The sequence below is a fragment of the Phacochoerus africanus genome, chromosome 1 (assembly GCF_016906955.1).
Source record: "Phacochoerus africanus isolate WHEZ1 chromosome 1, ROS_Pafr_v1, whole genome shotgun sequence".
Lineage (NCBI taxonomy): Eukaryota > Metazoa > Chordata > Mammalia > Artiodactyla > Suidae > Phacochoerus > Phacochoerus africanus.
In genome coordinates this window covers 31,503,879-31,519,300 of record NC_062544.1, presented here as the reverse complement: position 1 = coordinate 31,519,300, position 15,422 = coordinate 31,503,879, and the positions used below count along the sequence as shown (strand labels likewise).

Sequence of the window (15,422 nt, the reverse complement as noted above, 5' to 3'; positions counted from 1 at the left end):
GGCACTGTGTCTCCAGGACCTGAAGGAACACAGGGTGCAGCCAAGTAAATAGGAGACGCTTATTCTAGACAAAGGGAACAACATGTGTCAAAACCTAGAAAGATTGGGGAGAAGAGTTGAAACCCTCTAGCTATGGTTTGCATCACTGTGATGTAAAAATTGCATAATTTATGAGGTCCCACCCAGCCCTTGAAGGCTGAGAGCACTTTTCTCAGTATTTCCTCCCAGAGTCATAGCATCGGTGGCTCATACAGAGCCCCCCCACACCCCTGTCCCATCAGCGCTGCTGTTTTGTGATCCAGAGCCCAAGGGGGAGGGGCAGCCTAGGGACCCATTTCCAGCATCTGAGAGAAGAGAACTGGCCCTGGAACTGGTGGAGTGCATTCCAAGGTCCTTGTATGATGGGCACCTATGTGTGAAAAGCATGTGATTTTGGCCCAGCGTGTTCCAGGTGGTGGGCTAGTTCTCCTCTCCTGCTGGGCCAGGGCCCAGTGATAACAGAGCAGTGTTCACTCCCTAGAAACCGCTTCCAAGCACCCCGGGGTATCTCCCTCATTCTCCACCCCATCCCACCCCCACCGCCACCCCCCTGTTCTCTGGGGTGACTGCCTTTAGCTCCTTCATTTGCAGCCAGCAAGGCCTCGTGATTTCGTGAGGCCTTGGAACACCAACAGTGCCGTGACTTGTCTCTGGAACTGTTCTCTGATAACATGGAAGAGAAGTGCAAGCCCCAGGCAGCAGTGGCTGGCCAGCTTCCAGAGTCAAAAACTGAATTAGAAACTCATTAAATACTTCGAGCCACCAAGGCTGGCTGGGCTGTGCAGCGGCTGGGGAGGCTGGAAGTGGAGGAGGGGGAAGAGGCGGGCATCTCTAGTTGGCAAATGGCAGGGCAGGCCGTCCGGGAAACAAGACAAAACAGGGCCGGCTTGTCTGTCACACAGACGTGTTGTGAGTATGCTCGGCTGGTGCAGCCACATAATGTATGCTAATTGCTATATTTCCTTGGGTTTTTTTCTTCCACGGGAAATGCTCAGTGGGAAAGCTTTGAAACCAAAGGGTCCAGGCAGAAATGCCAAAATGGAGACATTCCCCCTAAAAGAGGAGGAACAAAGGGAATGGGGGGTCTGAATTTATAAACATGGTCCAGCATTCTGCTCCATCAGCACCTCCCCCTTCCATGCAACCTTGTGGAGACTAAGCGAGCCCAAGTGTCTGATTTCCTATGTATGATGCTTGGCAGCATCTCTCCTAATAGTCTGAACATTGTTCATTGGATGTTTTTAAACAATGGGAAGAATATAAAGTTAGCAAGCTGCAATGGCAGAATAGTTATCGTCACTTCCATTAAATGTTAAGGAGAAAGGGTGAGCTTGGGTCTCCCTCTGACTTTTCTGGCCAGAGAGGCAGACCTCCCCGTAGATCTTAAGACTCAGTGGCAAACTGAGGAGGCTGTGAAACTGAACCTACTTAAATAATTATCCATTAATAGGAAAGACTCTATCAGTATTTTTTTTTTTACATGTCAAACCATGTATCTCTAGTGTTCCATTAGATACCCTTGGGTGACTGTCATTTTTTAAATCAAATAAAAACAGACCAGTGTATTAAAGTAATGGTTTCTCTAATGAAGCTTATCAAAGTGCACAGACATTTTCTATGGGAAAAATGAGCTAGGGAAGAGAAATATATTTTCTTCATCATTGATATCAAAACCCCAAGGGTTAAAGTATTGGTAAGTGGACCTATTTTTTAGCCCCCAAACCCTTAATTTTTTATGATTAAAAAATGTAATTGATTCTTTAAAGCAATTTTGTAGATATGCTACATTGAAGGCATTTAATAATGAATTTGATTGGCAATCTAGATATTTTCCAGAACAGTATAGAAAACACATTAGGAGTTCCTCCTGTGGTGCAGCGGGATAAGGATCCAGGGTTGTCTCTGCTGAGGTGCGTGTTTGATCCATGGCCTGAGCAATTTCAGGTGTCACGGGTGTAGCCAAAAAAAAAAAAAAAAAAGAAAAGAAAAAAGAAAAAGACACAGTAAAGCATCAGCTTATATCTTTTAAGAATTGTAAGAAAAAAGTGACATAAATTTAAGCTTCTTTTTCAGATGTTTTTAAATTCCTATAAAGATTTTTGTCCCAGGATTAAACACTGAGTTACTCGCACAAAAAAATCCAGGGACTTAGTGAAGTACCAGTGTGGGGAGGCCTCCATTTACACACAGAAATCCTCTTCTGGCCCATTTCCCCCCACGTCCTGGTTGTGTGAGGGCAGATTCCTTTTGCGAAGCCTGAAGTTGTAAGAGAAAGGGCATCCTTTTCATCTGGGGCTGGTATTTGGGTCCGATTTCAGTTAGGAAGCTGCTTCCAGAACCACATCCAGAGCCTGATCCAGAAGAGTTTTCTCTGAAAAAGGGAAGATAACCAGCGGGTCCTGGTACCTCTTCATGGAAAAAAGGTCAGGTTTGTAGTTCCCAGGGTGGCACAATAGGATCGGTAGTGTCTCTGTAGCACCAGGATGCAGATTGAATCCCTGGCACAGTGGGTTAAAGGATCTGGTGTTGTGGCAGCTGTGATGTTGTAAGGTTGCCAGTGTGGCTCAGATCTGATTCCTTGGCCCTGGAACTCCATATGCTGCGGGGCATCCAAAAAAGAAGAAGGAAAAAATAAAGTCAGGCTTTAAAGTATTGTGTTGGATTTGTCTAGAGGCAGGGGGAATATCGGTCCCTTTTCTTCATTATGTTTGCAGCATGACTCTCTGAGTGTCGTAACCCCACTGCTACTTGGCTCTTTCTGTAGGGTAACCTTGTACTGAGGATTCCAAAACCCAGACTGGGGAAGAGCCAGGAACCTCCTCATGCACTTGTCACCTGGCCCCAACACACCAGGCCCTGACCTTCGCACCGGACTCTGACCTAGGCTCCAGCTTCACAGTTGGGAGTGTAGCAGAGTGTTTTGGTCTCTTTTAGAAAGGACTCCCAAGTGTCAAAAATCCTGCTCAGGACCCGCATCACAATTTCCTTGGTTTTAGAGTCCTTTGTCCTTGAAGGAGGTAGAACATGGGTAGATTCATCTCTCGTTGCACTGCTGACCCTCAAGAAAGCAGAGCAGGAACTGCCCACCCCACTGCCCCCGCCTGGCCAGCTCATGCTGTTCCACTGAGACCTTGCTTGAGCTAAGGCAGGCCCAGGAGTTTGCAGCTCCTGCCTTTCCAACCCTTAACTTTGAATCCTTGCATTTTCCTGAGATCTGAGTTTAAATCGAGTTAGTGATACCTGCTGCAACCTTAATGTGTCTCACCTTTCTGGCTTCTCCAATGACAGCCTCTACTGCAAAAGAAGTGGTTCAGGGTTGCTTTCTGGAGCAGAATCTGTTCTTTCTTGCCATTATACTCAGAGCTCCAGCAGAGGATGCTCTGGGAGCCTGATTTTGTCCATTCTTCTCCAGAGCCGGCTTACCTGTTGGCATTTTTTAGTGGGACAAGACATACTCCTAACTTAACACTATTTTTTTTTGTGTGTGTGTGAAAGAACAGAGAGTAAGACCTTCTAAGAACTTTGCTTAGCAGACATATAGAAATTGCATTTGGTCCATCTAATACAGTCAACTAGTAGGGCATAATACAAGGTAGGAATGTAGGAAATGATTTTGTACATGCTGATGTTCTTATGAGAACCTGTGATGTCTCACTGAAATGAAAATCTGGAGATTTTCTTAAGAGCAAGTTTTCCCAGCCCCTAGTTTACCTACCTTCCTCTTTGAACTTGTCTAAACAGGAATTTCAGTCTTCCTTAGAAGATGGTCAAGAGAATAGAATTTGCTTGTTGGGCTCACTTCTGCATCACAGGGCTTGGACTTTGTTTTCAGGAGACCTGCCTCTCTTGGTTCGGAATACATTTATCAATGCCTCAGAAATGCCCCTCAGCCAGATTTGAGGGAAGCGTGTCAAAAACAAATCTCTGCTAAGTAAATGTTAATTATACGGCCCTGGATGTATTCCTCATTTCCTACATGAAATTTTCCTAAGTCTGCAGATGTAGCCATTTAGTGACAGTCTCCCAAAGAAGCTCAGGGGTGGTGTGGGCACGTGCAATGAATGGCGTCTCATTGACAGTGACCCTGTGAGGACCTTTCAGTTGAATATAAAATCAAGATGAAATCTTGCTAATGATGCTCGGTTTTAATTATTTAAGGAATCATAAGAGGTGGCTGAGTGACCAGAGGTCAAATTCAGCGCACGTGTGAAATATCCACACATACACACCTCCTGACACGCTTCTCCCGCTGTGGCCTGTTGGACCCACACAGAGAGAGCAGACCGGATAATGGAGGGGCTGGGGAGAGTTACCTCCCCCCCCTCTACTCAAAATAAGAAAAGGAGCAGGAGTTCCCCTTACGGCTCAGCAGGTTAGGAACCCAACATAGTGTCCGTGAGGATGCGGGTTCAATCCCTGGCCTCGCTCAGTGGGATCCAGCATTGTTGCAAGCTGCAGTGTGGGTCGCAGATGCAGCTTGGATCTGGTGTGGTACAGGCTGGCAGCTGTTAGCTGTGATGCGACCCCAGCCTGGGAAATATGCCAGTGGTGTGGCGCTAAAAAGACAAAAACATTTAAAAAAGAAAAGAAAGGGAGTAAACAAAGGAGGAAAACACATGAGCCAAGATGTTGGTCTTCTGGGGCCATTTGTCAGAACAAGGGATTGAGGTGCAGCAGAGACCATGAAAGACTGGCTATGAGCTGCGAGTTTAAAGAAGAGATCTTTCCAAATGGAAAGGGTGAGCTCCAGAGTCGGTCAGATGTGAGTGGAGCTTCTGACTGAGAGAAGCTGAGGACCAGGCTGAAAGTGCAACTTGGCGATGAGGTTTAGCAGTCAGGGCACGGGACTGAGGGCAAAGAACCGGAAAGCAAAGAGGAATCAGGCTCTGGCCCCAGTGTGCCGAGAATCATCCTTCAGCCCAGGAGAGGGAAGACCCAGGTCCAGTCTGGAGTGCGTGTGCTCTCCTGGGCAGCCTGAGCCCTGAGCCCAGATGGACAACACGCGTGTGGAAGGAGGAAATGCACAGCCGGCTCCTCCTCCCCCTTCCGAATGGGGCAGCGCGTGAGCAAACAGAACTAACACAGACACCAAAACCACAGCTCCCTTGGGGTGGGCTAAAGCCTTCTGACAAATGCTTTCAAAGATGACCAGGGTCACTCATGGCAGCCTGGGCTAAGAGTCTGGGCTCTGGACACTAACCACCCCTGTTTCCATCCTTCATTAATACTCCTTTGGGCTCTTGCTTAATTGCCCTGGGCCCCATATTTCTCATCTACAAAATGGGAATAATGATTTCCTCATAGGGTTGATGTGCAGATTAAGTTTGATAACTTCATAGAAACAACTTAGGTCAGCGTCTGACCCAGGGCAGATATCCAGTATATCTTGGCCGCTTTTTTTTTTAATTCATTCCTTTAGCAAATATTTAGTGAGTTCCTGCTGCGTATCAGACTCCACTTGTGACTTACGTTTCCCAAATTAGGCGCTGTCAGAACTCCAAGTGTCCCCACTAAACTCTTCCCTTCAGGGGAGGGAAAGCATCCCATTCGTGTTTTAATCTCAGCCCTAGTTGATGGAGGTAGCGCTCATTTGCCCACATTGAATTTCAGAAAAGTGTATTCTCTAAGTCATTCACTTCATCTTAAGAAACAGGGCATAGAACACCCCTTATCAAGGCAAGAAAAGATCAGTAAGATTGAAAAAAACATTCTCGCACACCTAATCTGGTCTCAAGAAAGTGACGTCTAATTGTCGAATCATAGGAAAGTGTCATTTTTGAGTTAAGTAGTGGTGTTGGCAATCGTATGGTTTAGGCTGATACGCGGTAGGTAGGGTCCCTGCACACGGTAGGTACCCTCGTGAAGGTTTAGATGTAGGAACACAGAGGAGAGTGTTTTGCAAATGGTAAAGTGCTAGACAGATGTTGATCTGTTTTTAATGGAGTTGGCTCCCTTGACAGGTTACTACATTGCCCTTCACTAGGTGTGCCTCTTTTTTTTTTTTTTTTTTGTCTTTTTGCTATTTCTTTAGGCTGCTCCCGCAGCATATGGAGGTTCCCAGGCTAGGGGTCTAATCGGAGCTGTAGACACCGGCCTACACCAGAGCCACAGCAATGCGGGATCCGAGCCGAATCTGCGGCCTACACCACAGCTCACGGCAACGCCGGATCCTTAACCCACTGAGCAAGGGCAGGGACCAAACCTGCAACCTCATGGTTCCTAGTCGGATTTGTTAACCACTGCGCCACGACAGGAACTCCCCCTCTGTGCATTTTGAAGAAACAGCCTTCAGGTTGTCTTATCACCTTCAGCTTGTGTCACCAGTAAAACAATAGAGAAAAAGAAAAAGGAAGCAAGCATCTGTCTTCCCCTCTCTTCCACTTCTGATCCTTGAGAGCCTAGATTCTCATCCCTCTGCCTTGAGGCTTTTAAGAAAGTGGAAACAAGGGGAAGAAGAGAACTTAGGAGAATGGAATCAGACAGGAAAAAAACCCAGAGTGAGAATTTAGAAAGAGGGTGCCCTGAGAACCCTGCAAAAAGGGTCAGACCTCCTGTCCCCGGCATCCCGTTTCCCCACAAGCTGTACTCCTAAGTGAGCAGCAGAAACAGGATGGGATGGAAATACTAAAGGGGACTCCCTGTGCCCCCAGGAGTGGGGGTGACTGCCTGCCACCTGAAGACTTGGTCTGCCTGCGTCTGTGTGTCCTGAGCATGTTTGGGACAAGGGGGGCACCTTGGAAGTCTGGGCTCTTTGGTTGTTTGCTTATCTGGGCATCTGAAGGTCAGGAAAACAGATGGGAGAGGACCCAAGAGAAGGATGGGGTGGAAGGACTAGCTTGCAGTTGCATGAAAAACCAAACCAAACTACAAAAAACAAAAACAGTCCAGTCTAGGAAATGTAGAGGAAAAAAATAGGTATAGATTCGAATTCTGTAATAACTATATTCTCTGTAACACAAAAGGTACTTTAAAAAATTCCCAAGTGATGATCAACTTATTTAAATTAAAAAAAATTATCTATGGTCTCCTGAACTTGTTTATAATGGAATTTGAGTTCTTGTTCACTGAGAGAAATAAACACTGACCATTTGGAGAGTGACCTGACATGCAGGAACATACATCAGAGTTAAAACAAATGCAGAAACAAACACACAAAAATATATCCAGCAGAAAAGAAATGCCATTTCCAGGAATGTCAGGGGAAAGGTGGGAGAGAACTGGGCTCTGATTGTTCAGCAGAAACAAAGAGAGAATTGGCCTCTGGTGGGTGAGGGAGGCCAGCGTGCAGCGGAGGGCTCAGGGACTGGCCGAGCGGGCATTGGCTGACCAGCGGCTGACCCAGGCTGCATGTGTACCTCTTACAAAGGAGAACCCTGGCATCGCAACTTGCCAACCTTTATTTTGGACCGGGTGGATCAGGAAGAGATTGAGAAAAGAATAGTGTCACTGCCTTGGCCCCGAGTGGCCACATGGCGTGTGATATGGGTCCAAGTCCTGCTCTCCTGTAGAGTCTGTGAGCTCTGGGGCAAGTCATTAGACCTCAGATACGTGGTCCTTGGAGAAGGGAGAAGAATATTTGCTCCCATCATTTCATAAGAAAGTTATGAGGATTAAAGAAGGCCCCAGCACTCAAAGGATAAAATGCTTTGGCAGAGCTCCAGTCTTGGCTCAGTGGGAGCAAACCGACTAGTGTCCATGAGGACTTGGCTTCCATCCTTGGCCTTGATCAGTGGGTTCAGGATTCGGAGTTGTCATGAGCTGTGGTGCAGGTCCCAGATGCGGCTCGGATCCTGCTTTGCTGGGGCTGTAGCATAGGCCGTAAGCTGCAGCTCTGATTCTCCTAGCCTTGGAACATCCATGTGCCCCCAGGTGTGGCCCTAAAAAGACTAAATAAATAAATAAAATGCTTTGGCAACTTGCAGAAGGATTTATCGCTATGTTGCGGTGATGGGCTGTCCGATGATCAAAGAGTCTGTTGCTCTCAGGTCCATGTTATCTGCCTCCTATTTAGGTGTTTTTTTTTTTTTGCTCCAGATGGAATAGTGCAAAGCACACGGAAGGTGCTCCCACACCTTTGGTATGAGAACCAGCTTGCAGAGCTGGGTTGTGCTTCTGCCGTCTTTCCCGCTCTGTTCTTTGGCTCTGGGACACCGACCTAGAAAGGGTCCTATTCCCAGCCCCAGGGTGACAGCCCCAAGAGCTGATAAAGATTGATTTTGATATGCTAGGGCCTCTGTGATAGGAGTGCTACTTGCCTGGGGAGGGGAGGGGGGTCCGTGTCGCCTCCCTGGCGGCTGGCGCTCCTGTTCCCCACTGAAGCTCTTGGCCTTTGGGGATCGTGGAATCAGGAGAGACCAAGCCTCCTGGCACCTTTGACTTTTCAGGGCAGGGAAGAGGGGCTGGGTTGTCTGTCCTGCGCCGTGGTCACTTTCTCCCTCGGGTCTGAGGTGATCTTATTCCAGGGGGGCTTCTGTTAGGTGGGCTCCTGGGCCCTCCTGCAGGGGGCCCCTGGGAGAGACATCTGCTTCTTTGGCCTCGCAGAAGTGGTGTGAATGTGTGGCCCACGTCCGCCCCCTTTCCTGTCTCAGTTTTTGTGCTGAGCAGTGATGAGGTAGGAGCCAGGAGCTTGGGGAGGACCGGCGGAGCTCTTGGGAACAGGCCCCTGCTGCTGGTGCAGCCCCCTGGCGTGTTCCTCCGTCCCCCCACTCCGAGAAGGCAGCCCGGACACGTCTCCCCACCAGGCTGGGGCCGGGGCCCCTGCGCGCTCCGTGCTCTGGCCTCAGTCGGGGCGTGGAGGGACTTCTGTGGGTGCTGGAAGAAAGGAAGATGCACCGGAGAACCTGGCAGATGCAGGCGTCCCGCTCCCTCCACACTGCTCCCTTCTCTTCAAGCATCTCCCATCTTTAGCACATTTGCTTTCCATCATTACGTGGATTCCTGCAGAAGGGAGGCCCGGGCGTCATTCCTAATAACTAGCTGTTCTCAGAAGCTGCTGGAAGACCTGTTTGTAATTAATATTTAGTTTCCGCGGAGTACCAGTCACTGTTTGCTTGCATCCGCTTTGCTAAATCTTACCCCGGGGAGTGCTTTTTGCACGTGGGGGCTGGAGGTGAGAGGGCTCCACTCCGGTGAAGAGGAGGAGTAGGAGAACGCTCATTGCTTTCGTTTTCTCTTACTTTCTTCCCTCTTTCCCTTCTCCCCTCAGGACTTTAACCTCAGGACAGTCTGTGTTTATGGCCTTTTCTTGATCGACCAAACCTGACTTCTGGCTCACTAACCCCAGCTCTTCCTTATCCCACGTATTTCCCTTTCTGACGAGAAGCCTCCCTAATCCTAAAAAGTCTGCTTCTTCACACTGGACTTTTTTTCTACTGCTGAATCATTACATTAAAGTCCTTTTCCAAAAAAAGTCCACTCTGGTTTTCACCAGGGCCGGGGGCCAGAGGACTTTTGGGTGAAGACAGGGCAGGGGCGGGAGCTGGCGGAGCAAAGGGTGGGGCTGGCGGGCAGAGGGCTCTTCTCCCGCACGGAGCTCCCGGCCTTGACTCTCTGTCCCGGTTACGGGTCCATCCCTTTCAGTGATCCCGGGCCCTCCTCATCTAACCCCTTCTTTACTGAATGGGTTTGGAAGGTGCCTTTATTCTTCAGTATCCATTTCTAGATTATGCTTGCAAGTGTTCATTTTCCAGGAAAAGAAAATAGTAGGGATAAGGTTCTGGGTTGTGATCATTAATGGAAACGGAAATTACATGTTCATCCTCAGGATGTGCAGTTATCGTCCTCTTAAGGACAATTCAGATGCGTTCATTACTGGTTAGTATTTTCATCAAGGGCTTCTGCAGCCTGGGCCCAGCATGCCTTCCTGTGTGCTCGGCTGTTTCATGAAGCCCTGCCGGCTTGGGCGGAGACCATTGCTGGTATTGTTCTAGCCCCAGCAGAGATGCTGCAGCCTCCTAGGCCTGAGTTCTGGGGCCAACGTGTGAGGTGTGTGGAGGGGAGAAGGGCCAGCTGTGTGCAGGCGAGAAGGCTCTGAGTTTTAGGGGCCTTGGTGGTAGCTGTGCCTCAACTGTGGGTGTCCTTCAGCGTGGTTGGCCCCTTCTGAAACTGGGAGGGAGCCTGTGTGTGTGTGTTTAGGTGAATATTTAACTCTGAGAAGATACCCCATAGGCATCCTAAATAGAAAATAACATTGTCCTTTCAGAGATTTCAGAGTCACCTGGATAGAGTAAAGCATAAACCACAAAAACAGCCCAACCTTCAGCGACACATAGATTGAATTAATCTGTCAGATTTTCAGTAATTAAAAAAAGGCCCAACAATAACTGAAAAATACAGGCTTAGTTGAGTTCTAAGCATAGCCTTTGGGAGCACACAGACAAAAGTCTCATTGTGTGCGAGGGCTGTGGTGCTTCAGAGGGTCCCCGGGCCTTCCTCTTTTGATTCCAAGGTGGAGCAGACCCCCTTTTGTCACATGAGAGCCCCCTGCCCCCGCCCTCCCTGCCGCCCAGAATCAAGCCTTCACAGTTACCGAGATCGTTGTGGGGAAGCCCTCAAAGCCGATTTCTTATCAAAGCAGTAAGTGACGAGGTCAGCCCATCTCAAGCACTCACCTTTGCCTCCCCCTGACCAGTGCTGAGCAGACAGCTATTCGTGTAGGCTGCCTCCTGGCTTCCCTGTGAGCTGTTTCTGGAGAATGCAGGCTATAGTGCTAAAGGGAGAGGCCGCAACCGCGTTGTCTTTCTTTCCTGGGAACTTCTTTTCTGAAGCAACTGAATGAGACCTTTGCAGGCGAGGGTGGTGGCCTCCCCTTCAGAATGCCTGGCCCGTTTCCCAGTGTGAAACATTCCCCAAATATGCAACTTCATGAGCGTCCCAGCAGCCTGAGCCCAGAGCCGCCTGCCGCCAGGAGAACTGGCATCCCACTGGCGTTCTGGGGGTGGGGGCGCGGCGTGCAGGCCCTTCTTGCAGGCACTGGGTTTGCCAGATGCCAGGAAGGCCTGGCCCTTGGTTACGTAGCCCTTCATCGTTGTCCGGGGCGAGAATCTGGCCAGCAGTCGGCCGTGACAAGAGCTTGAAGCTTCTCTCTCTCTCTCTCTCTCTCTTTAAATCCCCTCCTTCATTCAAATCCGATCCTATAAAAAGGCTTTTGTCGAAGGCGCAGCCATGGCATCTCTGTGCATGTCTGTGTCACTGCTGTCGGTATTTCCAAAGATGGACAGAAAAAACATCCTTGGTTGAATTCCTGAGCCAGCAGCAGGTTCAAAAATTGGCTTGGAAGGAGTGGTAACCAGCGGCTGTCACATGGCATTTGTTTTTGTTTGCAAGTGATGAAGCCAAAGAGGACAGGAACTTCTTGAGGATGGTAAGAACCCCCTTTCAGGGGCCTCGGTAGCTGAGTCCTCGCTGCAGGTCTGCAGGGGGAAGGGGGGCGCTGGAGACGAAAGCGCAGGCTGCTCTGGGCTCTTGCGCTTGGAGGTGTTGGACCTGTGCAGTTAGCAGGGCCTGGGCCTGTGTACATCACTTAGGAAAGGAAGGAGCCCTGGGGAGGGGCTGATTCTGTGTTCCTCTGTCTATAGACTATGGCCATCGCCAGTCTTGCCTGGGGCTTTGTGTGCTGAAAACAGTCACAGCAAAAGCACAGTCAAGAAGAGCATCATTCATTTCTCCCTCGTTGTAACTGTTTGCTTCATTTTGTTTCAACTTAGTGACTTTGAAGCTCCTGATGTCATTATTTCAAGGAGGCCAGTGATGAGGACTGAGAAAAGGGATGGTTTTCTTTGTTTTGCTGATTATTGTTCTCTCATTTGCTTATTCAGTCTGATGTTCTTTTGCTTTAGCTTGAAATGCATATGCTTGTCAAAAAGCAAAAACAACCAAGCCAAAAAGCCACATCCAGTAAATTACAGGCTTGAGCATTCAGAATAAATGAATGTTCTTTCCCATGGTTTAGCTGAATTATTTTCCTTGAGCCTCAGTCGTTTGCCTCTTCAAACTGTGTGACATTGTTCTGTTTTGGAGTTTCTTTGTTTTTAGGCATTTGGAGTTTTAAAACATCACACACTTTCTCTTAATTTTACCGTCTTTTATGTGGGTGTTCTGCCACTTTTGCTTTTTTCTTTTTTTTTTTTCTTCCCCTTCTTTTTGCCAATATTTTCCCCCTGATGCTTGCTGGCTTCTTGCTTCTTTTAAGCACATCTCTGATCCTATTCCCTTGGATTGTCCTGAGCTCTCCCTTGGCATTTGATGATGGTGCTGTGTCTGTTTTTCCAAATGCTCATCCGTAGAGCAGTGAAGCAGAGGACTCAAGAGCCTGGGTCAAGTCTTGACCACTTCCTAGTTGTGTGACTTGGGGCCAGCTAGTTTGCTTCTGTAGGCTTCACTGTCCTCAACAGGAAAAGGGGACAATCGTGGTACCTATGTCCCAGAGCTCTTCTGGAGATTAAATGAATTAGTACTTGTGAGGGGCTTGGGACACTGCCTGATACCATGACTGTTTAGTTTGGGCTTCTTCCATTTCGAATGTGGGGTTTTCTGGTAAATATTAGCTCTTGGCAAAGATAAGACAATGGAGGAGAGTGGGCTTGTCGGTGCCATAGTTGTAAGTATTTCAGCATGTTCTGTTTCTGTAGTACTTCTGGTCCTTGATAACAGAATGGAAAAAAGCCCTAACTAAGCTGTTTTCTTTTTATCTTAACCTCTTTGTTGAGATTCAATTTACATACCATACAGTGTACCCATTTGGGGTGTGCTATTCAATGGCTTTTGATATATTGCATTATTAATTTTTAAAATTTCTGGTAAAATATATATATAAACATAAACCTTGCCATATTAACCATCATTCAGTGGCATTATTACCCACAGTGTTGTGCAGCATCATTGCTGTTTCTAAAACTGTCTCACACCCCAAAGAGAAACTCAGCACCCGTTAAGCAGTGACTCCTCATTCCCTCTCCCCCATCCTTTGGTCCTCTCTCATCTGCTCTCTGCATCTGCCTCTTCTAGATAGTTCATGTAAGTGGAATCACGCAGTATTTGCTCTTTAGTGTCTGGCTTCATTCACATAGTGTTTTCAAGGTCCAGTCATATTCATGCCTGCATCAAAACTTCATTTTTATGGCTCAATCCTATGCCATTGCATGAGTTTTCCATGTTTTGTTTATCCGACATGTGGGTTGTCGTCACCTTCTGGCTATTGTGAACAAAGCTGGAGGGGACATTGGCCAACAAGTATCTTTTCAAGTTCCCCGCTTTCAACCCACCTAACCGTGGAATTGCTAGGCCATATAGAAATTCTGTTTTAGCCTCATTTCTTTGGCCCAACTCATAGCATGCAGCTGTTCCCTCGGGAGGGATCGAACTCGAGCCACACTGAATCCTTAATGGCTAAGACACTAGGGAACGCCTGTTTCAGCTTTTGGAAGAACTGTTTTCCCGGAAAGCATTTGCTTTTTGGTCGTCCTCTCTTACATTCTCTCCTTGGGGGTATGTCTCCGTCGGGTCCTATTGCATTTCCTCCTGTCACCACATTCTTGTTGTCCTTCCTTGTCTACCCCCCCAACCACGTGCCTCCCGCCCTCGGGTCCGAGGGCCACCCTTCCACACCTTCCCTCACCCATTGGCAGGGCTTACCTCACCCACTCCGGCCCACACCCGCCTCCCTCATTGCTTTCACCTCATTGTCCGAGGAGGGAGAGGATTGGAGAAGGACATGCCCGGGCCTCAGTCCACTTCGGCTGGAGGTGGTTTCAGCCACTTGATGATGCCATGAAAACCTTTCGGGTGTGAGGAGCCAGGGACGTGGAGCCGAAAGCCTCGCAGCATCTCAGCCCTCCTCAGGCCCCTTCATTCTCACAGCTCCTCGCTCCCACCGTCTCCATCCACTCTGCGTGTCTTTACAAGCAATTTGGCCATCCTGTCCAGAGGGAGAGTTGTTCTCCTCTCTGCATTTGCTCACGGCTTCTGTCCTTTTCTTTGAGCAGTGAATGAATGAACGACTGCCCCAAAGGGCTGTGAGCCTGTCTCAGACAGCCATTCTGGTGGTTGGGCTAATTGTGAGCTGGGGTTTCCTGATGTCATTCATTTCACAATAAGGCTCCTAATTAATCTCGGTGCCGTTCTCACCAGAAGAAAGGCTGATAGGGAGAAGCATCCCCAATTACCATGAGAAAGGAAATGTCAAGAGCCCGTTGAGTTTTCCTGGCATCCACCCCGCCTCCAATGAAAACCGCCCTTAATGCCGAGGCAGCCTGGCGATCAAGCCCGACAGCTAAAGGGTGTGAGAGCCGGCGGAGCGGGGACCACACGGCCCGCTCGGAGCAGCCTGCTGGGGCCGCACACTCTTGTTTCAGCAGCACCGATTGTGTTTCCCAGGACAGTGGGGAGAATCCTGGTGCCCTGGGCGGCGCTGCCCCTGCTGGCCTGAAGCAGGGAGGGGCGGCTTTAATCCGGAGAAGCTAAAGGTCTCCTCTTTTGTCTGTGTTTTTGTGCCTGCAGGACAAAAGATCCTTCATCACCGAAGTGACGTTTTAGAGACGGTGGTCCTGATCAACCCCTCAGATGAAGCAGTCAGCACCGAGGTAAAGCATGTGGCCCTGCGGCCTCGGGCAGAGCCTCACTCAGGGATGGAGACCCCGCCGATTGGAGGCAGAGGGACAGGGGAGGGAGGAGGTCTGGGTCCAGGGATGCGGCTGGTTCTCGGCATCAGTACCACCCGAGTCTGCCCCTCTCCATAAGGACAGGGTGGAAGATGCTGTGGTATCCCGTTGTATTCTGTGGAGGCGAGGGGTCTGGAGTGTTGGGTGTGCATGGAGGTGTGCCGCTGGGGTGCAGTCTGGCTGGGATGGAGCCGGGGAAGCAGATGGCACGCCCTCAGGCTGAGAGACAACACAACCTGAATTGGAGAGAAATGGCTTCCCAGACGCAAGCCCCCCTCAGGGCATCCTTGCCGCCCCGTTATCACTGTTGAAAGACAGGACGCACAGTGAGATCAGGAGCGTGGCCTCTGCTGCCAGACTGCTTGGGTTCTGCCACTGATTAGCTGGTGGCCATGGGCAGGTGATTTACTGTCTCGGTTTCCACCTCTGTGAGATGGAGGTCATAACAGTGCTTATGTTTAGTGTTGTGTCCGGAACTGTCGAGTGCTTGGAACAGAGCATGGCAGGCAGCGACTGAAACGTCAATTTTGGCTGTTCTTCTTATTAATATTTTTACAGCAGCATGTGAAATTGCTGCCAGAGAGAGTCATTGGGCATTTCAGGGCCCGCTGTAAGATAGAGGGAAGGCTGACGTGAAGAATCCCTTGTCGCTCAGGCCAGGAGAACTGGTGCATCTCCGTTTCCCACTGTTTTTATTGTAGTTCAGTACCTTTGAGACTGAGTTGC

The 15,422-nt window shown here is 49.0% G+C and overlaps 1 protein-coding gene across 1 annotated transcript in view; it reads left to right on the top strand.

Moving 5' to 3' along the window:
- Nucleotides 1–15,422, top strand: part of MAP1B (microtubule associated protein 1B) — a 97,985-nt gene that overhangs the window by 58,601 nt on the left and 23,962 nt on the right. The window contains exon 3 of the mRNA XM_047793694.1: nt 14,536–14,618. Within this exon, the coding sequence (XP_047649650.1) occupies nt 14,536–14,618 (83 nt within the window). The remainder of the gene's footprint in view (nt 1–14,535; nt 14,619–15,422) is intronic.